This window comes from Lissotriton vulgaris, chromosome 10, assembly GCF_964263255.1.
Source record: "Lissotriton vulgaris chromosome 10, aLisVul1.2, whole genome shotgun sequence".
NCBI lineage: Eukaryota > Metazoa > Chordata > Amphibia > Caudata > Salamandridae > Lissotriton > Lissotriton vulgaris.
Window position 1 is genome coordinate 104,570,776 of NC_141698.1, and position 24,353 is coordinate 104,595,128.

The 24,353-nt window shown below is 46.6% G+C and overlaps 1 protein-coding gene across 2 annotated transcripts in view; it reads right to left on the reverse strand.

The window, feature by feature from the left end:
- The window catches only part of MAD1L1 (mitotic arrest deficient 1 like 1), a 2,106,297-nt gene that overhangs the window by 877,737 nt on the left and 1,204,207 nt on the right, over positions 1-24,353 (reverse strand). For both annotated transcript variants that reach the window (XM_086940612.1, XM_086940613.1), the window contains exon 14: positions 15,438-15,526. In XM_086940612.1, the coding sequence (XP_086796738.1) occupies positions 15,438-15,526 (89 nt within the window). The remainder of the gene's footprint in view (positions 1-15,437; positions 15,527-24,353) is intronic.

Here is a 24,353-nt window from a genome sequence, read left to right on the forward strand (position 1 = left end):
CGTCTTTGCACCCTGCCTTGATGGACTTTTTCGATTGTTCAACATATATTTTCAATGTTCTTGTCTGATGGTTTTCTTTGTTGGGGTTTTCCTTTTTCTTTTCCTCCTCCATACGGGATGGTCTCTGGGCCCTAGCCTGGGTGACCATGGGACTCTCCTTTATTTTGAAGGGCTCACTGCGTTGAGCTCTCCTCTCGGGAGACATCTGCTTTTACAGCCTTTGCTCCCATCTCACATTCCAGCCCTTTAAGATAACTAGCTTCAATGTGCGGGGTCTTAACAATCTCAAACGGTCTGCTGTGCTTTCATTACTGGAACAGTCCGGCAGCGATGTTGGCCTTTCAAAGGAGACACACCTACTCTCAAAAGATACACCCAGAATGCACTCCCGGTGGTTCCCATGCTAGATCTGGTCCTTGGGCCTCTCCAAGGTCGGAGGGTTAGCCATTCTCTTTTCTGATGAATTTAAAGGGGAGGTTCTAGACATGGTGGCCCTAGTCAAGAGGTGTCTTCTTGCAGGTAACATAAAATAAGCACGCTCCCAAAGTAAAGTATGCTTATCAAGTTGCTTGAGAAAAGGAAACAAAGTTTATCAAAAGACAGATTACCTGAGGTGTCCCCATGACATTCATCTCTTAACTATCCAGGACCCACACGGTAAGCTGACCAAATGGCCTCCATCCAAGCATGCTTACAACTGACGTGCTATACTGAGAAATCAGAAATGTGAGTACATGTGAACCATTACCCTGGAACAGACAAACCAGATGTGTGTGGTCTGGTGTGACATTCACTCTCAACGTCTCTTTATTGGTATTTCCAAGTACACTTCTAAGCAATATCACATGCCAACACCCGAAACCTTCGATCCCATGGATGTGCATGTCGTATACTAGAAAAACACAGAATATGTCCAAAGTCTACCAGAGTTGCCCATAGCACATGTTACAGTCATTTATTGCCCGGAAAAGACATGGTGGCTGACATAGCCGGTGAAGGAGGCCATGTGGACCATCGCTAAGAGCACGCATGTTGGGACAAAGAATTGGAGCGTTCCATTGTACAGGTGCCAGCGGGAGGACCACTATACCAGCACCCAAGCCAACCACCTCTCTTGCCACCCCTCCACCCCCAATTGCAGCCCTCACAAGCTCCCCAAGGAAGTCCCCACTAATCTCCTTCTCCTTCCTGTACTGGCTAAGCAGCTTCCAACAGTGCTCTTTTTCCATTCCCAGGCGGTCGCCAGGAATTTGGATGAAGTGTGCACTAGTCAGCAAGCTGTGCTTGATGCTATTGCTGATCCTTGGGCAGTTCTTGGTGATCGAAGTACAGAAGTTATGGCGTCCGTTTAAGAAAATGCATAATCAATTGAGACCCAGCACATACAGAGGTTACATTCCTGCCTTTCTCCTTTGCTGTGGAGGTGGCAATGGTCCATGTGAGAGACCTGAGTCCTGTAGGATACAGCATGAAATGTGAGAAGCCCCAAGAAAACTACATTAGGGCTACAACTTGTGTCATGTTTCCTCGACTATTCCATTGTTTGTACCCGTGGCCTTATGGTTACTTCTGCCCAGGAGTGACATTTAATTCCTTATTCCAAGATTCTGAATTGCAACATTCAACTGGGGAGGATAAGCAAAGGATTACAGCAATGGGAATACAGGGCAAACCTTTAAGTTCAAATTTATGTTGAGAAATCAGGCACGGCTTCTACATATGTGTCTGCCAGCGGGCACAAGTTGAACATGTGTGTGACTTTCGCGATTTTTTTTTTTAATAATAAGATGGATTCTCACACACACAGTTTCACGCCTTAACACTAAGCTGGCAAAGCTGACAAGTTCCACCAGTGAAAATATACTGCCGAAAGGTATACTTGTGCATGCATGTGTGGATTTTGTGTGTGCAAATTTTTACTTCCATTCCTGTTAACATTACCACCGCATGGATCCTTTTTTAATCCTGCAGATGTAAAAATAAACAAGCTTTTAGGCATAAATGTGGACATGCAGGAACGTAATCTAACCCCAAAAATGTTTTCTGAATCAGGGAAAGACGTTTTTAGAGGCATGTGACTGTGTAAGAGTGGGGCTGAGGTGTCGCAGAGGGACAACTGAAATGGTGGGAAAATATAAGGTCATACTGAATCGAAAGCATAGGAAGGTTTTTCTCTTGGGTTCATCGCTCAAGGGCTCTCCAGTAAGAAGGTCCTCTCATAATATGTGGGATGGCGTGAAAGATCCTAATTAGGAAGAAATAGGCGATTTATGATTGTTGATGAAAGCTATATATGCGGTTTTTAATAATTAACGAGATGGCATCGACACAAAAAAATTGTATGCAAAACCGTCTTTGCCTTTAGACTAGGGAAATATAGTAGCTGAGAAAAATAAAAACAGCATCTGGGGCTCATTCTATTTTAGTTTTCAAATCCCATCTGCACTAACAAATATTTTAGTCCAATATGTTGCAAGCGTTGCTCAGTTCCCAAACATATGCAGTTCCTCCCGGCAACTAAAATGTGAAACATGTTCATTTATAGAGAAGCGTAGGGCATTGATTAGCGGGAAAGCCGAGCTTTCTAGTGCGCTGCGGCAAGAGAAGTGAATTAAAATACTGACCATATTTTGATTCCTGTTTCACAAGTCAATCAGGAAATTCTCAGATCATCTTCTGATTGGAGGAAGGGTGCGCGGGAAACTACCGACTACACGTCATAATCATCCATTCACACGCGTGGACTTGAGGGAAAATGAATCGCACTAGGTTGGGGGAAACAGTATAGACCCGCAGAGCAGAACCCAGAAGCACAGGGATTATCCATCGCCTTTGAAGGTTCTGTTATGATGTTGGGTGGGCAGGCTAATGAGGTGGGTTAAAGGTTGGTACGGGACAGTGTAGACAGGGCCGGCTTTAGGGCAGTGAAAATGGTGCAGCCGCACTGGGCGTGGACTTGTGTAGGGGGCGCTGACCTCAGTGGGGGGCACTCTAGCAATAACTTATGATTAGAGAGAGGGGGGCACCTTTGTTTGGTGGTCCGGAGAGAATCAGAGAAGGCAGTCATAGGGTGTGGGGGAGCACCAAACATGATTGTCAAACTGGCACCAACAGCCCTAAAGCCGGCCCTGGCCGTAGAACAAGGAAGAAAGGTATGGGACGGGTCTAGAACAAGAAACAAACTTAACCGCCCTAAGATAAAAAACTCACTCTGGGCCCAACACTCTACCCCATACCACACAATGTCTGGACATTCCATGTTTCAGCCTACAGAATTGGCCAATCACGTGACTCAAACCAAGTATTGCCTGTGCAGTGGCACTAGAACAAGCACTGAATAAAATGACGGCAGACTGCAAAATAAACAAGGTTCTGGACTTTTTAACCTTGGTTGCCAAGGTTTGCGTACCACAAATTCTACCTAAGTTGGCTGACTGCCCAAATGTTCTGATGGTATTAGGGATGCACACTGTATGAATACGAACACAGTGGGAACCTCTTGGGCTATAAGAATCAAATTGCAAGCCTCGTTAAAGCAATGCATAGTTTTTCTTAAAGGAAGTTGCCATTTTTGACCCCTGCTTTCATCCATGTCAAACAATTTTCATTACATTAAATGTTGTTAACACAAAGACTGTGCTGCGTTTTTTTCCTTCAGGTTTAATTCTCTCACACAGCAGTACCCTTTCTTTGTTCCAAGTTGCATTATCTCTAATAAAGGCGTTTCATTTATTTTATTTTAGTTGTATTGTTAATAAATGATTTGAGTTCTGTGTGTTTCCGTCACCCAGCCTTACAGTAGCGTCTCGGTAGACTATCCACTACTTGAAGGGTTTCCTTTAGTACAGAGCATCCATTGCTGAGAAGCAGGATTTTTATTTACTGAACAAGTTATGTCAGAACGTTTACTAACTTATGAACTTCAAATTTCACCAATGCTGACACATTTCCTGAATTGATTTTCTTGAGACTATTATTGGTTTAAGGATCACACAAATTTGCATTTTACTGTGAATTTGAACATGGACAGATTTTTAAAGGCGAACAATGTGGTTTCTACTCTGTGAAATAGGTTGCTACATCAAACTAGCAGGGTCGATTCAGAGATTACTGGATCAACAGCAAAGGAAGATCACACATTCCCAGTTTTTCATAGCTTGATCCAACTTCAGTAAGGGACATTTCGGATATTCCTCATTCTTGGCCTTCCATAGTTGTTGCCAGACTACCTTTTGATGACGTCTACTCTCCTGTTTAGCAATTACTTTTTTGGCAGAGTTTACATAGGTAGGGAACTGCTGATGTTGGTAAAGGCTGGGTCACAAATAAGAGCAGATACCTGCAGTAGCAACTGTTATGAGGCAGTAGTGGCGGGGAGATGGGGGGGGATTACAAAGAAAGTCAAATCGACTTACCTGCAAGTCTCCTCCGTCTGACTCCCCTAGCCAATCACAACGCTGCTGTCACCAGCATGACCGCAGCATTATGATTGGTCTGAGCGTCGTATTTCTGCACTCTGACAGGGACTGGGAGCTTGTGCATGTTCTCCACCCAGTCTGAACAATACAGCCAGGTAGAAAACATGCTAAGTGTGCATGACTGTTTGGCCAGCCCAAGATGGCTGTCCAAACTGTTATGCGCACTTAGAAAGTGCCCACCACTCCTCCCCCTGCTCTTTGGGCAGCCCGCACCTAAAGCCAGGATGGAAAAATAAAATGATAATAACAGTGTTAATATTTTATTTTTCCTGTGGGGCTACACTCCTCCGCCTTAGCGGAGGAGCCGATACTGGAAAGAAGGGGCACTTGCAAGGTTGGCTGTCAATGGGTGCTGTTATGATGACTTTTCTAAAAGAACTGGAGTATTATCTAATTCTGAGACATGCTTTTGAGTAGGCCCGAAAAATGGACAAAACTTCATAAGGACAACGTGATGTTGACAATCCTAAGCAAAAAAATATTGAACTTCTCCTCGATTGCCATAACTAGTGTTGTAACAAACATTTTTAACACATGGACCAGACCTCAATCATGATGGCTTGTTTATTAGGGTCTCTCGATGTCTTCATGCTTGCCGATTTCAAGTGCTTTGCAACATTTCTGAATTCTGTTTCAAGCACGTAAAGCAATCCAAACATAAGCTCTTGAAATGTACTTATCTGTTGACAGAGTCACTAGAGGTGAACCAGAACAATGTATGTGTGTTCACCACTAGCCATAGTGTTAACTTCGCTGCAGGTCCTCAGAGTCATTGCACTGCAAGTATATGCACACAGTTCTTGCAAACTAGTGGATTGGAAAGAGTGCTGTCATTCTTTAAATATAATATTTTTTCGGCTTGCACTCTATTCAGATTAAATTGCAAGCAGTTGCTGTTTCCTTAAACATTTGCCGCAACCCATCCATTGATTTACCAGGTCGCAGGCTCAAAACATGATTTCGAATATGTGATTAATTTAAAGACATCACTGTCAAAGCCCATAAGACCGGCACTACAGTAACCCCTGTGAGGGGCTGACTTCAGTTGTCCTCTTGTCCTTCTGCTCAATGAATGGGCTCTAGGCGCCCTTGTGTCTGCATTCAATCCAAGACCCAAGCTGGCCTCTACTGCCTACACACCTATAAAGCCAGGCTTAGCAGCTAGAAAATGCAAAACTATGTCTGACATAGTGGGCATAGTCAAAGGCAGGCATAGTTTGTAAGCTCTCCCCTGATCTAAGCAGCTGGTGTACCATGCAGCCCTCACAAGGAAAAGGGATGCTTCAATTTTGAACAAAATGCTATCTGACAAATATGCTTTTGACAAGAAGATAAAGGAAGATTCCCTGGGTGAAGGGTCGGGACTCTTCAAAACCTTAAAAGGATCCAGATGGCGATATGATGGTGTTGGGAGAGGAGCTAAGAGATTTCCAGCAAGTGTGACTAATAGACATTGGCAAGTACATGAATTTCTTTTGAATTGCTGTAACTCTGCCCAGTTGCTAAATCCAGACGCCGCTTAGGATTTACTAGGGCTGCTGTTCGATGGCAAAAAATAAGTACTTCAGATTTGTTCCAGCTGGAAAGATCTCTCCGCTAAAGCAACTATATCTCTGAAACTTTAATCCGCTAGTTCTGCTGCTAGGTCCTTTAGCTTATTTTGTTGTCTGTACACATCTAATTTCGCGACAGAGAAATTGCTCAAGTCTTCCCTACAAGCCGTTATGCCATCAACAATGAAAAGTCTGTCAGCACGTCATCACCTAGAGAATACACCATCTTACTTTTTCAATGGAAAAAGTAGAACTCGCTGAATAAAACATTTTGCCAGTGGTGCTTATGGCAAGAGGCATTCAAAGCAGTTATGCAGAGGGCGTTGGGGTTATAGCAGTTGTATCAGGTTGGCATAACTGAAAATCAGGTGGAACCTTCTTGTAGGACTGAATGCAGGCCTTTTTTTATTTTAAAGAAAAAAAAGGAAACAGCATTTTTCAAAGATATTCACTGGCGTCGTCCTTGGTATACAGTATTTTATTCCGCCTGAGATAAATACCTCCACTGAGATGGTGTGGCAGGACACTGACTACTGGATAAAGAACTCAGGGACATGCGCACATGCTGGCCGAGCCTTTGGAAACCCACTGGTAAAACCGGCAAAGGCCTCCCAAAATATCAGACTGGGACCATGCAAGAATAATCTCGAGAAGTGTATGCCTGGTCACCTCGGCCAATATCATTCAATCCATCTTTAGCCGCCTTCAATGAAGATTGAGCCTCAATTGCATGCAATTTCCCAATGCCATGGAGGCCTCACTCCCTCTTTGCATTGCCACTCTGTTCTGCATGATAAGCTAGAAACTCAAACAAGACAGCAGCTTAGTCGTTCCAAGGGTGGTCGCTACTGCACTTGCATAATAAATGCTTGTGCAGCTAAATACTTTGTTATATGAGAAATGTTAACATAGGAGCACCTTTCATTATATTGTAGCCTATCGAGAAGCACAACTAATTTGAAGTGAAAATCTGGATTCCATTTTCACTTGACATCACAAGTTTACTATCCGGGGGCATAAGTCCAGGAATGTATGGGGCTAGGAACAAGATATGGAGAGAAGAGCAATTGACGATGGTTAAAAGAGAAAATAATATATTTTAAACTTCATCTCGAGATCCTGTCGGTTGTAGGGTGCACTTGTCTGGTTCAGAGGTCAAACTGCACGTTCCATACTCCCTTAAATCTCCTAAGAGGAGTCGCTTTCTGGCCAAAAACAAAGTATTTCGTTGGGGAGGGTAGATGTTTCCTGAGATGTGATGTAAACCGGTTGCGCAATGAGGTCTAACTTGATATGAAAGAAAAATAGTAATTGATTTTGACATTAATTGAAGGATCGTCGCTTAACAGGTTCTGCACTTGGAGCTGTAACATTACAAATCTGATGAAGGGAACTGGAGTTTTTTTTTATTTTTTAAAGTAGGTTCATAAATCACTGTTTTCACTCAAAAAGTCATAGACACTGCTGTTTACTCTTACCAGTAGTCTATGATCCTTGATCCTTGAACACAGTGGTCCGGGCCAAAGTCAAACTTTCAGGCAGACTGTGATGGAGTGCCGGTCAGATGCGGGGGCAGGTTGGTTTGAGTCAAGTTTTTACCTTTGCAAATAGAAACTTTTCTAAATATTTTCTTTGTTGACAAGGGTCATTGGCGGGAGGGGGGGGGGGGGAGGAACGGGGGGCTCGACACAGCACATGGGAAAGGTCTGGTGGATCCTCGGTTCCTGATGGGAGTTCGAGACTATCCACAAACCAGCCGAAAGTTTCAACTGGTGCAATCTTAAATCGTCTGCCCAAGGAGGCCTAAACGGCAATGATGTGTTGAGTAGCTGTAAAAGAATAGCCTCGGATTCTTTTCCAAAAACCATTATCTTTGAGCTCTAGGAATCAAAAGCTGCAGTTCTTCCAAGGGAAATAGTATACTTTAGCACCAACCATAGGTCCTGGCTTTCTAGGCACCTTGTGGAGGCTAGGACTCGATCTCCCAAAGTGCACTAGCGATGCACAGGGCAAATTTAGTTGTTACTGGTCAGCTCGGCTGTTGCATGTGCAAGGCTTCTTGAACCTGCGTGTCCCTGGAGATTAACAGGATGATAGCCAACTAGCACTCGGAGCCACTCTCTGGTCCTTGGCTTAAGTGGGAGCTAGTCCATCCATTGGGGTCTATCTCCACAAAGCTAACAGCAGCAACAGCCGTTCTCCATGAAGCCCGATCTTTTCTTCAGCAGATGCAGTCCACATTGGCGCAGCCCTTCTTTCTGAGGTCCACAGTTTCAGCAGGTGTAGTTCTTCTGTTCTTTCAGAGACAATACTGGTCACTGTTGGAGAGTTTCATACAGCATTGTTAATTTGTGTGTAATTTATCTCATGGTCTAGCTGTTGTTGCTACAAGTTAATTGATCTTTATTTGGAATTTACCATCTATTAGAGAGGGAACTATTAAAGTTGGTGAAGTTGTGGTAGGAGAACATTCTTCACTACCAGAGAGAGAGAGCCCATAGGGGTTGGCTCCAGAGGAGGACGTTTTCTAAGTAGTCCATCTCCTTGCCATGCATTTGAATTGACCACACTACAAATATCAAATGAACTGAGTATAACAGAGTATTTTACTTGACAATACCGTTTGATCTGCACTTCTCTGTTGCTGCTACTCGCAAATTTTTCAGTGCTTAAGCTTTAGTATCAATTATTCTGAGGAATGAATAAAGTTTTTTTAACAGATGTGGCAGATACATTGAAGAGTTTTTGTGTGCGTGTCTGGGGGGGGAGGTGAGGTCGTCTGTAGAAGGAGGGCCTTCGAAACTCTGATCCAGCAGCATGTCCCCTTATCACACCCCCTTGCGCCACTAAATACGCTAACATGATGCTGATGCAGAGCACCTAACCTGCAGCTAGCCTACAAACCCTTAATAAAACAAACTATTGATATGGTTTACAAAACTCGGAGTTAGTTGAATCCCGGCATGGAAGTGCACAGGTTAATTCTAATTATAGACTATATCATAAAGAAACCTATGAAGCTATCAATCAATCAAGGCATTTATATAGCGCGCTACTCACTCGGAGGGTCTCAAGGCGCTAGGGGGGGGGGGAAGATCCGCTACTGCTCGAACAGCCAGGTCTTGAGCTGTTTCCTGAAGGCAAGGTGGTCCTGGGTCAGGCGGAGGTGGGTCGGGAGGGAGTTCCAAGTCTTGGCGGCCAGGTAGGAGAAGGACCTTCCTCCTGTGGTGGCTCTTCGGATCCGGGGGACGGCGGCGAGGGCGTGGCTGGTCGATCGAAGCTGGCGTGTGGGAGCGTAGAAGTTGAGGCGGCTGTTGAGGTATGCTGGTCCTTGGTTGTGCAGGGCTTTGTGTGCGTGGGTGAGGAGACGGAAGGTGATTCTCTTGTTGACCGGGAGCCAGTGCAGATCTCTCGGGTGTCCGGAGATGTGGCTGCGACTGGGGATGTCCAGGATGAGTCGTGCTGAGGCGTTCTGGATCCGCTGGAGTCTCTTCTGGAGTTTGGTGGTGGTTCCGGCGTAGAGGGAGTTGCCGTAGTCCAGTCGGCTTGGGACGAGGGCCTGGGTGACCGTCTTCCTGGTCTCGGTGGGGAACCACCGGAAGATCTTACGTAGCATGCGCAGGATGTTGAAGCACGATGAGGAGACCGCGTTGACTTGTCTGGTCATGGATAGGGAGGAGTCCAGGATGAAGCCCAGGTTGCGTGCGTGGTCTGTTGGTTTGGGTGCGCTGCCCAGGGCGGGGGCCACCAGGAGTCGTCCCAGGCGGAGGGTGAGGATCCCAGGATGAGGACTTCCGTCTTGTCCGAGTTCAGTTTCAGGTGGCTGTTCATCATCCACTTAGCTACTTCTGTCATCCCTTCGTGTAGGTTGGCTCTGGCGGGGTCTTTGGTGAGGGAGAGGATCAGCTGGGTGGCGTAGGAGATGATGTTGAGGTTGTGTTGGCGTGCGATGGCCGCGAGGGGGCTCATGTAGACGTTGAAGAGGGTTGGGCTGAGCGAGGAGCCTTGAGGAATGCCGCAGATGACTTCGGTGGCTTCTGATCTGAACGGGGGGAAGCGGACTCTCTGTATCCTTCCGGCGAGGAACGAGATGATCCATTCCAGTGCCTTCTCCTGGATTCCGACGTTGCTGAGGCGCTGCACTAGGGTGCGGTGGCAGACAGTGTCGAAGGCCGCGGAGAGGTCCAGGAGGATGAGGGCCGCTGTTTCTCCGTTGTCTAGCAGGGCTCGGATGTCATCGGTGGCTGCGATCAGGGCGGTCTCGGTGCTGTGGTTGGCCCGGAAGCCAGACTGAGAGAGGTCGAGGGATCCATTAGTCTTGAGGAAGGTGGCCAGCTGCTTGTTGACGGTCTTTTCGATGACTTTTGCAGGAAACGGGAGCAGCGAGATGGGGCGGTAGTTCTTGAGGTCGGTGGGGTCGGCTGATGGCTTCTTTAGTATGGCGCTGAGTTCGGCTTGCTTCCAGCTCTCCGGGAAGGTCGCGGTGTCGAACGAGGTGTTGATGATGTCCCGCAGGTGGGGTGCGATGACAGCGTCGGCCTTGTTGAAGACGTGGTGAGGGCAGGGGTCGGTCGGAAATCCGGAGTGGATCGAGTTCATCGTGCGGATGGTGTCTTCGGTGCTGATCGGGGTCCAGGCGCGGAGGGTGGTGGTGGGGGGCGGTGGTTCAGTCGTGGCGTGCGTCGGTTGGGTGCTGAAGCTGTTGTGTAAGTCCGCGACCTTGTTGTGGAAGTAGGAGGCCAGGGAGTTGCAGAGGTCTTGTGACGGGGTGATGTAGTTGTTTCCGGCGTTGGGGTTGGAGAGCTCTTTGACGATGTTGAAGAGTTCCTTGCTGTTGTGTGCGTTGTTGTCCAGTCGTTCCTTGAATGCAGACTTCTTGGTGGCGTGGATCAGTTGGTGGTGTTTTCGAGTGGCGAGCTTGAGGGCAGCCATGTTGTTCGGTGTTGGGTCTCTGCACCAGGCTTTCTCGAGGTCTCGGCAGTTCTTCTTGGAGTTCTTGAGTTCGTCGGTGAACCAAGGGGCTTTCTTGCTGCCAGGTCTGCTAGGCGGGGTCTTCAGAGGGGCGAGGTCGTCTGCGCAATCGCTGATCCACTTTGCGAGGTTGGTGGCCGCCTGGCTTGGGTTCGTTGTGTTGGTGGGAGGGTTCATGCTCAGGGAGGTCGCAAGCTGGTCGGCTGTGATCTTGTTCCAGCTTCTGCGTGCAACCTGTTGCTGGTGGTGGTGGATCGTGGTCCTTCGGAAGCTGAAGTGGACGCAGCTGTGGTCCGTCCAGTGGAGTCCGGTGGCGTGGCTGAAGGTGATGTCCTTGCTGGATGAGAACACGGGGTCGAGTGTGTGTCCGGCGTAGTGGGTGGGGGTGGTCACCAGCTGCTTGAGACCGAGGTTGGCGAGGTTGTCCAGCAGGGTGGTGGTGTTGCGGTTGTTGTTCTCCAGGTGGAAGTTGAGGTCCCCGAGGAGGATGTAACGAGCGGAGAGGAGGGCGTGCGGGCTGATGAAGTCGGCGATGTCTTCGCTGAAATGTGTGCGTGCTCCCGGGTTCTGTAGATGAGGGTGCCTCTGAGGGTGGTCTTGGGTTGATGTGGATCTGGAAGTGCAGGTGTTCGGCGGGTGCGAGGGTGTCGTCAGAGTTGGTCGTGATGCGGATGGTGTTCCTGTGGATGATGGCGATGCCTCCTCCTGTCTGGTTGACGCGGTCCCTCCGGATGATCTTGTAGCCGTCCGGGATGGCGATGGCGATGTCAGGCGCTGAGGAAGCGTTCATCCAGGTTTCCGTGAGGAAGGCGACGTCTGGGGCTGTGGTGTCGAGCAGGTTCCAGAGCTCGACGGCGTGTCTGTTGATGGAGCGGGTGTTGAGCAGGATGCACTTGTGGTGGTTGCTGCTGTGGTTTGGCTTGATCGATGCAGGTGTAGTGCAGGTCCGGATGCAGGTGAACTTGCAGGAGTGGCAGCAGAAGGGTCCGAGGGTGCGTCTCGGGGTGGGCCGGGAGCAGCCCGGGATTCGACCGGCGTTGAGTGCGTAGAGTTCGGTGGCGTCGTAGGTCGGGCGGGTGGGTTGGGGTCTGCGGGAACCAGGGGTCCTGGCACTGGGCGCGGTCCAGGCGCGGACGGGCGCAGACGGGCTTACCTTTGGCGCACCTTCGGCGCTTAGTCGGTGCGCCCGCTGCGCGTTAGCCACTCTGCCATGTGTGGAGAGTTGGGGGGGCGGAGCGAGGGAGGAGCAGCTGGGAGGCGGGAGCGGGGCGGCGAATGGGAAGGGCTGCAGAGGGAAGTGGCGGGGCCGCAGGGGGCAGCGGCGGGGAGGTGGCGGGAAGCGCGGCAGGGGCCGGGGGCGACAAGAGGGGGACAAAATCACAGGGGTACAAGATTAAGCAACACGGGGTACAGAAAATAAACAGGGAGCAGAAAATACACCGGGGGAGAAAAACAATCGGAATCACAGAGGTAGAAAAATAAACAACACGGGGAGCAGAAAATAACAAGGAGCAGAGAACACGCCGGGGGAAAGAAAACAATCGGATTCGCAAATACAAACGCGGCGCAGGCGGGGCAAGAGCAGCAACAGCGGTGTCACAGGGTCACAGCTGCGGACAGCAGCGGCACTTGGCGGAAACAAGGGGCAGCCTGGGCTCACTCACGAGGAGTGTGCGTGGTGCGTGGGGGTGACCAGCCCAGAGGGACAGAGGCTATTAGATGGTCAATATCTCATTTCCCGAATTACGGTTTCCATTTAGAGTTTGTTCACCTTCTTCCATCAGAGAAGATCTGCTTCGTTCTAGAGCATTACACAATTTTCAATCAAAATATAGTTTTGAATGTTAAATCCTAGAGATATGCCGCCCGTACAATTGATGAAAGAAATAAATGGGTCTCAAAAGACAGCGTTCACAAGGGTGGAATTCATGATTTAGACTCTGCCCAAAAAACGAAATCTTAGGAGATAATGCGGAGTATTTATGTATTGAAGGTATTGATTTAATTCCATATTTTTCACTAAGTTCTGGTCCATTAAATGAAGAGTGTTCCTGAATCCTTGCATTATAGAGCGGACATGCTCAATGAAAGGACCTCCTTTTTGTGTAGAAATCAATCTAGATGAAAAAAAGACAACACTGGAGACAAGGCGAGTGGAGAAGCTAACTGTGGAAGGACGGCCTTTGAAAATCACTGCTGAAGAACAAAAGCAGAATTGTCCAAGGCTTCATTGGTGTTAACAAATAACAAGGCAAGCCCAAAAAGCTTTCAGACTTTTTAGTGGTGTCTTGAAGTCTCTCTGATACATGAAAAGCTGGATTCATAACTCAGAGAAGGGCATTTTCCTCTTCTCAGAAGATACTCCCCTCTTGGTCTATAACAGAAATGGGCTGTAATTGAAAAGACTGTCCGGTTGGTAAATCAACAAGCGGCCATACTAAAGGTGGGCCTTGCTTTAATATTAAACATTTACTAAGCCTGAATTTTCGAAAAATGTATAATAATATCCTGGAGTTAAATCTTAGGTTTGTTAGGTACAGAGGAACAGAGTTCAGGCTGATTTTGTTACCTCTTTTGGTAGAAAATCTGGCTGCAATCAAATATATTTTCAAAATTATGACAACTATAAGACGATTGAGTATAAATGTTATATTAAAGGAGTTTTCAATGCTAAACGTTCAAATGGTACAGCTACGGTAGCTGGAGATCCTTCATCAGAATATTCTTGGGAAATTCCTGAAATAACTTCAGGTCCAATAACAGATGACTTTAGTTAAAATGGGTAACCAACTGTTGATTCAATTACTGGAACTAAGCCGTATAATCCTCAAACGGTTGGAGACGGCCCAGTGTAAATTACAACGAAAGGAGCTTTTGGAAAAAACAATAACAGATTTTAATAACTCATTCTCACTGTATTACTTAGGGTATATCCTGGCGAAAATTTGTACTGAATAAAATGACCATAGCATATAACAATGTAATCTTTATTAAGTAATTGAAAAGCCTCCTACTCTGCAAGGTGGACACCGTTATATTAAATTTACACAATGGGTCATTGTTCACCACCAGAAATTACTAGAATGACAAATTAATTTAATACATTAACTGAATAATCACTCGATTATAGGAAGCCCCCCCACACCCCCCACGTTTTTCACTCACTTATAGTTCGCCGTATTTTAATCCACTACAGTCACATAAATAATATGCCTAGCAGAACTTTTGTTTATCAACTATTGTGTCTCTTCCCCCCCCCCCTTCCTTCATGTTAATTACATGTACAGTAATGCGATTATGGCAATGTGTAATTGCATAATATTAAGACAACAATGATTGATCTAAAAGTCCTGAAGATGATGCCTAGTATCTAGTGTTGGCATCGAAACGTAGTCGACACCCACACGCCATATGCAATGTGACTAAACAATATTGTAATGTGCAATGGTGTAGACAGTAATGACTTAAGTCTGTAAAATTCTAAAACACAAGTGTACAGACATATTTTACCTTGCCCTTTGGCCATTCTGTGTTCGTTGTTGTGCCTCAATGTTCTGTGGGTCACGGCTGTGCCCACTTGTCATCTAGTGTTTGAAACACCTCCATAATTTCTTCTTTATTTGAAAAATAAATTCTTGTCCGACTGGATAAAAGACATACTAGCTATTTAGAGTATGATTATTGGTTGTTTGTGATTTCTGTCTCAAAAATAGGGACCAGTGTTCTCTAGAATATGATACTGTCCAAGGTCCCTATACTATACCTTTTGGGTTCCCTTGTTTCTTTGTAACATTTACAATACCAATAGCTTAAACTCTCGGCCTTGACTGTGTGGTGGGAGCGAGAAAGTAGGAGGGGTAAGATGGTGTTGGGCATGGTACAGGAGATCCGGGAGTACGGAGTACTAGCCAATGGCAACTGCACACCTTTATGTGCAAAATTCATGCCTCCCCACTCCAGGCATGTTGCTGCCATTGACTAGTATTCTGTTTTTTTTTCCAACGGCCGCTGCTATAGTAAAAGCGGACCTCCGTGGCAAAGTAAAAAAGTAAATAAAGAAAGGAGCGTGACCACGATAGTCAAAGCGGACCGCATTGGTAAAGTAAAGAAAGAAAGGAGCACGGCCGCTATAGTTAAAGTGGACTGTGATGCCCAAAAATGTTAAAAGGTTCAAGCTGGTTTCGTAAATATGATGCGTCTGCATAACTTAAAAAAATATTAAAGTGGGTGCCATGCTGCGTTACAGTAATGCATGTTGTGGGCAGAATAGAAGAAATCATTCAAGAAAATAGTGCTCACAGGCTAAATAAAACATACCGAGTAAAACAGTGTCACAACTTGTGTCACAACTTGTTAAAGTTCAGCCGTAGTTTAATCTCCAGTTATTTTGCAGCAGAGAAACACTGAATGCTGTTGCTCCCGTCCCCATACTAACCTGAGAGAGTCCAACTCCTCCTTGGCAATGACGCTGCCGTGTCCTGAAGTACCCTCTTGAGACTTGAGTAATTTTAATTCTGCTTCGAGCTGCAAGACAAAAAAGCAGAAGTGCAAATGAGCAAAGTGGACACGGACACCTACAGGGGAGTACACATGTACATCAGATCTACACATGAGAGACAGATAATTCCAGATTGGAGGGACACAGATTATACAGAGACAAATAATTCTAGAACAGGGATGTTGCAAGTTAATTGGATCCATTCCAGATTTTCATGGAGAACATATACAGTTAATGAATAATGGATAATCTGTGGTAAGCAGGGCTGTAAGTGGGCCGGGACCTGCCAGTGCTTAGACGGATCCCCAGCAAGTTCTCCATTTTTGCCCTCAACCTCAGGGTGAATTATTATGATTTTTTTTTACTCTGCATCAGTACCACTGCACAAAGCCTTTGATGTAACTTCAAAGAGGTTCATTTTAGTACTTTCAGTCTCATTTCAGAACTGAAGCATTCCTAATATTATATACAACAAAGCCATAATTGTTGCTTATTTATCTCATGCAACTAACAACCATTAACAAAATCAATAGTCCTTGCTTGTTGTAGGTGTACTGTTACTTGTTGGATCCTATATCCGGATGCAATGACAAACAGCTAAATACCAGTTGGGTGGCATACTCTACTTAACACAGATTTTTTGCTTATGTGTTTTTAAGCCAACCCCTTAATCTCATTGGCTACGCCCTTTTGATAGACAACCCCCCTCCCCCGTCCCCCAGGTTTTTCAACCCACTTAAAGCTCTGGTGGTAAATTGCAAAATCTCAATCAGGGGAATCTTAAGCGCGCTACTAACCCATGAGGGTCTCAAAGCGCAGGGGGTGCAGGTCTGCTAACCGAAGAGCCAGGTCTTGAGAGCCTTCATGAAGGTGTTCAGTTAAGGGGCGCGCCTGATGTAGCTCATTCCAAGTCTGGGCCACAATGTGAGAGAAGAATCTTCTGCCGACTCTGGGTCTGTGGATGTGCGGGGTTTCGGTCAGTGCGAGGTTGGAAGATCAGAGGTTTCTTTTGGGTACGTTGAAGTGGATTCTGTCGTTGAGGTATTTCGGTCTGTTGTTGTGTAAGCATTTGTAGGAGTGGGTGAGGATTTTGAAGGGGATTCTTTACTCCACAGGGAGCCAGTGGAGTTTTCATAGGTGTTTGCTGTTGTATTTGTGTCACGGGATGCAGAGGACGAGTCTGGTGGCGGTGTTCTGCATAGTCTGGAGTTTGGGGAGTAGGGACTTGTTGATGCTGGCATAGAGTGCGTTTCCATAGTCCAGTCTGCTGGTGACGAGTGCGTGGGTGACTGGCTTCCTGGACTCCGGGGGAATTCATTTGAAGGTCTTGCAAAGTATGTGCAGGGTGTTGAAGCAGCTGGATGTGACAGCGTTGACCTGGCCGTTCATAGTGAGTGAGGAGCTGAGTACGATGCAGAGGTTCTTGGCGTGGTCGGAGGGGGTAGGTGGGCTTCAGAGAGCAGTCGACCACCAGGTGTTATCCCATGCTGAAGGGGTGTTTTCCAGGTTGAGGACTTCTGTCTTCTCGGTGTTAAGTTTAAGGCAAATGTTAGTCATCCATGTCTTTCATTCCTTTCTGGAAGTTGAATTTGGCTGTGGTGGGGTCTCGGGTGAGGGAGAGGGAGAGGATGAGCTGGGTGTCATCGGCGTAGGATACGATGTTAAGGCCGTGCTGTTGGACGACGATTGCGAGAGTTGGACGATGATTGCGAGGGTGGCTATGTAGATGTTGAAGAAGGTTGGGCTCAGTGATGACCCCTGTGGGACTCTGCAGGTGATTTCCGTGGGGTGGGAGAGAAAGGATGGTAGTCTGATTCTCTGGCTTCTTCTTGTGAGGAACGATCGGATCCAGTCTAGGGCTGTTCCTTGTATACCGGCGTCATGCAGTCTGGTGACTAGTGTGCGGTGAGAGTGTGTCAAAGGCTGCCGACAGGTTGAGTAGGATGAGGGGTGTGGAGTGGCCTTGGTCCAGGAGGATATGGATGTCGTCTGTGGCGGGGAGTAGGGCTGTCTCGGTGCTGTGGCTGCTTCAGAATCCGGATTGGGATAGGTCGAGGATGGTGTTCTCTTCGATGAATCGTGTCAGTTCCTCGTTGATGGTTTTCACTGCTACTTTGGCTACAAAGAGGAGAAGCGAGATGGGCTGGTAGTTCTTAAGGTCGGAGGGGTCCCGTGGCATGACCCCCAATCTCCCCTCCCCAAACACGCCCCCTCCGGACATGTACAGGATAGTGTACAATCTGAAACCAGATACATAAAACTCATGTATATAAATACAGAATGGTGGATTCCAGGGCTTTAATTGAAATGGGGAAAAAATGAGAGGGGTCCTGTCAAAGGGGCGTGGCCAATTTAATTAGGGCTGTGGCTTAAAACACAGTACCCTAAAAATCTGTGCTTAGCATACATAGTGTGTTGCACAACTGGTATTTTGCTGATTCTGTCATTGCATCCATGTACATAATACAACAAGTAACACTACAAATACAACTCAGGACTGTAGGCTTTGTCAATGGTTGTTAGTTGCGATAAATAAGCAACAACTATGGCTTTGTTGTATACAATATAAAAATGCTTCAGTTCTGAAAGGATGAGACTGTGAAAGAACTATAACGAGTCTCTTTGAAGTTGCATTAAGGCAGTGAAGGATAGTATTGCTGCAGATTTGATATTTTTTTCCACTAAGAGTGAGGGCATAAATCGAGAGCCTGATAGGAACCAGTCTTAGCACCCAGGGCTGGAGCTAGGCATGGGTAGCTGCCCAGGGCCTCGCACTCAGCCCACCAGCATGGGGCCCCGAACCGATTGTGTGCCCTATTGTTTCCCTGTCTCCTTGCAATTAGGGTCTAAGGGAGGGGTCCCCTCCCTGGGCCCCTCAGGGATGGTGTCTGGAGGCCTAGGGGAGGGAGACGCTTCCCCTTGTCCCAATTGTAAGGAGACCCGTTCAGAGACACTGCGGGAGGCCCATTGCACAGTATTTTAGCGCCACCACAGTGTTAACTCATAGCCCACAATAAATTCTTACACCTATCAGGCTGGAGGTGTAAAACCTGCTTGTGGGCTGAAAGTTAAAACTGTGGGGGCAGTAAAATCCTGTACAAAGGGCCTCTCGCGGTGTCTCTGAATAGTTTCCTTGCAAGGGCTCACTTAAGTAAATTAGAGGGCCCTCGCACATTGACTTTTGGCCCAGGGCCTCGCAAATCATAGAACCGGCCCTGTTAGCACCTACTGGACCCGGCCCAGTTAAAGCTCACGCAGTAAGTGATCTGCAAGCGCACCTCCCTCACCACAGCTTTTCTCTAATAACGAACAGATCGTCCTATTTCTATATGCCAATGACAGTGCCAAGCAAGGGAGTCTGCCTGACATCAAGCACTGCGCATGCGCCGCTCATCAGATGCGACTCCGTGGAAGTCACAGAACGTTGGCCCCGGTTCTTCGGCTTCCCATTAGAGCCCGGGCCTTCTCCGCAGACTCCCCGGATGCGTGGAAATGAGACTGTTCTACTTTTCGCCGACAGGATCAGTCAAAACCTCTGCTTTCATCTCTCAAACAAATGAGGTAGGGAAAAACAGGCTGTCAACTCACGGCCCGCGAGGGGACTTCATTCAGAGTCGTTACCCAGGGGCCCTCGCGGAGTTTGGAAACATTTCTAACCAATTTAAATACAAAAACATAAAACCCCTAGTATAAAATGCGATCGCTTCCAGTCGAGGCAGCACAATCTCTCGCACATTCACCTGGAGGTGGCACCGAGGGGCTCGCGCGTCACCAGCAGAAGGATGCCGCAGGAGGCAGGTGAAGGGCGGGGGACTGACAGCTGCGCGCATGCGCTCAGTGGAGGCCTGCGAGCTGCCAGACCCCACAAAGAGCAGGGGGAGATGGAAACGCCGCAACTTACGAGGGGGTAGAGATTAAAGCATTCCACTTTCAAAGGTTAGAGGTCACATTTTGGACAGCAGCGGCCGGTTGAGGCCCCTCAAGATTTTACCACAAATGAACTCGGAAGCTGTGCGGTTGGATTTTGATGTGTGCCTAGCCACGAGGAGCGGGTCCTGAATCAGGACCCTGTGCATATATAGAAACCTGTGAGTGAAATTGAGGGTCCCTTAAGAGCCCCCGTACTTATATAGAAATCAGTGGGTGAGTGAGACTGAGGTTTACTTGTGAGCCCCTGCACATACATAGAAAGCTGGGGGTTTGGGATGTGGAATGAACCCCTTGGTGTATATAGAGACTCTGTAGCGTTGGATGTGGTAGAACTCCTCCAGGTACACAAGAAAGAGGTGATGTTGAGGTGTATAAACAGCCCCCTAAGACACAAAAGGATGGCAGCGTGTAGTTGAGCACCATATATACATTCGGTGTTAGTAAAGAACAGCTTTGAATTCCTGTATATACAAACAAAAGCTGATGGCTTGCTGGGAGTCTTAAAAGATGTTGCCCATCCAGCTGCAAGCTGCGAAACTGGAAGACGAGAGTTTCGAGCCCTTGCAATCACAAAGAAAAGCTAGGTTAAGAGGTTAGGAGTAAGCAGGCGACACCCCTTGCAAAGGAGCTGAACCTTAGCATCACCAGACAACAATTTCCTGCAGCTTTATGCCATAACCCAGAAAGGCAGGACTTCCGGCTGCAGGTGAACTACGAAAGAAAGCAACCCTGGCAAAAATGCTCTAAACAGCCCTGCTCCCTTCCTCTCCTCACTCCATCTCTCCCTTTCCATTCATCCATTCTGTCTCTCCGCCTCTCTCTAATCGCCCAGTCTCTCTCCATCCCTCTCTCTGCCTAGTCCGCTTGTTCTCCATCTCTCCCAAAGCCCCCGGTGGCTGCTGCAGTTAAACTCAGGGATCTTGGGAAAGTGGCAGAGGCCCCATGACAGTAGCAGCACAAGGCATTCAAAACCAAACTTCAATGGCTCCAGCCACAGGGGCAATCCTCAATGGAATAAAAGGCCAGTTCGGCTCTGCCCTCAATCGACAGATGATGCAAGCGTAGACTGCATTAGTCCATTTCGATCTATGGGAGTCCACAGAATTAGTTCCCTTGTGCAAGATAGAGCACTTCCAGGTGTGCCCTGAGATCTGCACTGTGAAAACTCATAAGGGGTGTTACCATCTGATGGGCAGTGGCACCTAAAAGGACTCACAAAACTACGAGCTGATCACAATGGGGCATTCACATGACGTGGGGATGGGTTCACCTATCGGCTTATGACTAGAAAAAACTAAATCAACCGCTCTAAAAGGACCAGGCGCAATTATGGGTTCAAATGATTTTGACTCCCTTGAGAAGACTAGTTCATGGAAACCAGAGCCACTAGGAGACACAACATCTAAAAAACAGCCTGCCTCACCTAGACCTCTATAACTATGTAGACATGGGCAAGGAGCCAACGCTCAACTCAAGCGAGATATGCGGGATAGGTCTCACTACGGTACAGCATCATGAACAGATGTACTAGCTATCCATGAGAAGAACACTCTTCCTAAAGTTTGGGAAGGTTAACACCAATTTAAGTGTACATACATTACATTTTTTTAATTTTTAAAACACCAAGTGTCCCACGACTGCTGCAACTTTTGGACTTTAATGTACACACGTAGGCTAGTAGACTACTTCTTAGTGTGCACGAAAGCTCCCCAAAATGTATAATCACCTGGCACCAGCCTGAAAGGGGATTAGTTGGGTTACACCCTTGGGATGACAGGATGGGTAGTCCAAGGGAGGATCCCAGACTCTGGAACCAGCTAAATGGTGACGGTGAAGAGCACTGATCTGCACTTTGGAGGGGTCCTCAGAGATTAGAAGCCCCTGAAACTGATACCAAAAAGAAAATATAGGAGTGTCATAAGGGAAAAAGGAAAAAAAAATGTCAGGGACTGTACAGCTGCACAGTGTTTCAAGAAATTCCATCCTTATACACAGGAATTACATGATTGTGCGGCTGCAGCATTTTTCTCATAATTCTAGATTTGCAGTATAATCCATCATTTGCTGCATAATCTACAGATCACAAAAAAAAAATGCTTTCAGCTCAAACGGCTCAAAAGTTACTAAAAACGTAGCAACACGTGTTGTAAAGGTTGAGTAGTGACCATTCTGTTGCTTATTGCTATATTTGGGTGTTAAATTGGTACTAATGAGGTGCAACCAATGTCCAGACAGCATTAACAAGTGTAAAAATTACAAAATAATGAGGTAATACTATCACAACATGTGCTGCATTACCCTGCATAATTTGGCCCTCCCCTAATTGTATTGTAATTGCATTTAATGCACAATTTAAGTGACCTGCTTATACAATAGGCCATCTTTTTTGGAATCCCTTAAGGAGGTTAAGAAAGATAAGGTCCAACAATGATATGCAATAATACATATACAATTATATGCCATTAACAGGCCTAATTCATTTGCAGCGATTTATTTGAGCCGGTGGTTTCCGGTGCTCGGTATGGTCACTTAATTGTCAACGCTGGTGCTTGTAACAGTGTGCACAGTGTGGCACTGTCTGGGCAAATTAGAGATGACCACAACAGCAATTAATTATTAATTCAATCTACTCTAAAATTGACTGTTACCGGCCACCCAAGCCATACTTATAGTTTTGGGGGCCTAAAATATTCTTAATTGTCACACTAGGAGGAGTGTGATTGTTATTAATTGTGTTGTTAATATCATTGGCAGCATGACAGGGGCGGTGTGTGATGCAAGCTTCAGTGGCCTCCTGACGAGAGCCCTGGCACTTATGTTTTTTTTTTTTTTTTTTTACAAATTAAGCATTTTCCATTTGTAGCATTCAAATGTTAATTTTAAATAAAGTCTGCGTAAGGTTAAGAAATGCACATCGGTTTATGTCGTACCCTTGACGTACTAGGGTTGGAGTATGACTCTTGGAACCAAACATTGTAACTCAAGGGGATGGCTCAGCAAACACAGCAGTACGCATTGCACAGAACTTACCATAAGATCTACAGCAGAATAGAGTGTTCCAACAATTCTTGGCACCACATGCGTGGCTCTGTTTGGGAACAAGCCACCCACCCACTCCAGAACTCTGCAGTTTCAGAACCACCCACCACCTTCAACTAAACCGTCAGTGTAAGCGAGGGTTCAGTAGAAAGAACATTAAAGGTACCAAACTGTACACGAGGCGAAAGACACACATACATGGTGAGGCGTTACTTCCATTTCTTATGCGATGAGGAAAGGAGGTTACAAAGTGCAAGCCGGGAGCATCAAGAGACATCACCCTTGTCACAATGGCTGTGGAACCAGCATTGCACATCTTTATTTCGTGGCTCTCCATTAGAGCCGGCAGTCACGGTTCTTAAATATTGGATACAAATTAGATGAGACTGTACGCTCCTTGGGGTATGGATGACCTTTTCGTCAACAGTAGGCCTTGTACAGATCAATTACTGCACCCTATTGACTTATCACTGTTATTACCTTGTAGAGCGCTCTGTACACATTGATACAAACAAATGACACAAAGCCGGTGTCAGTGGAGCTGGGGCGCCCACGGTCCTGTCATTTGGACCACGAACGCAGGCAGATCTATGGCTAACTTGTCTTAATTTAACATTCGTTGTCATTACATTTTTACACCTAACATGCTGGACACTGGACTCCTACGCAACAAACAAATTTCGTTGCCCACGCCCCATCACATTTGGCGATGCAGCGTGGCCAACGAAATTCGTTTTATTTATTTTTATTGGTACTTACCTCTAATGGTTCATATCCCCCATTTTACAACCCACCACCCTGACCCTCCCCTGCCTGACGTCACCGCCCCAGTAGAACGCCCGGCACGGGCCGTGCCTGAATGCAGACACTGCGGGTTAGTCTATCCCAGTATTTACACAAATACATTAAATAGCACTATTTTATTTCTTTTATAGCGCTACGTCGTGACGTTATGAGGTCATTTGCATATTGTCTTACTTGGTCAGTCCTCCCACTTCTTTTTATAGGACTTGTGCCCTGGATGGGAGACCAGAGGTGAATGGTCTATGTCAATAAACAAAAATTTAAAGGCACGTTTGTTACAATGCTTTATAAAATTCTACTTTCTGTGAATTTTTCAGGCTTGAAAGATGCAAAGGTATGTAGTTGCCTTGAATTCAGCACACACACTATTTCCTTGTTCTCTATCAATATAATTTCCAGCTCAGGCGTGAAACGGGCAACTCTGTTGCCTTAAAGGTTATAGGGAGTGCAATTATTCTGGGCTGGAGGGTATTTATTTAGGTTTGTTTAGGACTAAGAACCTCTTATACCTCTCAAAGGGGAACAAATCACTCAAATGAAGCAGAAGAAAAATGAGAAATGATGCCTCTCCTGCAAAATCTGTTAACATTTCACTGGGAGAAACAGGAAGGGAGGGATTGCCTGCAGCAACTACCTTACACCCTGAAAAAAGGATAACCTGACTGTCAGGGGCTTAGTTCTCAACAGTGCATCAGGTGCAATGGCACCAGGGTACAAGGTATTAGTTAGGGTGACCAGCTGCCTGTAAATTTCACGGACTGCCCGTTATTTGGGCCTCTTGTCCGTAAGGAGTTCTTTCACGGACGCCTTTTGTCTGTAATTTTAGGGATGGCAATAAGCTGTGCTGTTCCCCTGCCACAACTGCAAGCAGCTCACACTTCTCTTTGAACTTAAGAGGCTGCAGCAGCCCCTCCCTGACCTCACACAGTCTGTGGACAGGCCCATTGTCATTCTAAATGTGGATGATTATCACATAAAGAATGACAATTGGCCAAAGGTGTTATCAAGCACCCGCTATACGTGATTAATTGGGGGTGTGTCTGGGTCAGACAAAAGTGTTTCTTGGACCTTTCTGCCTGT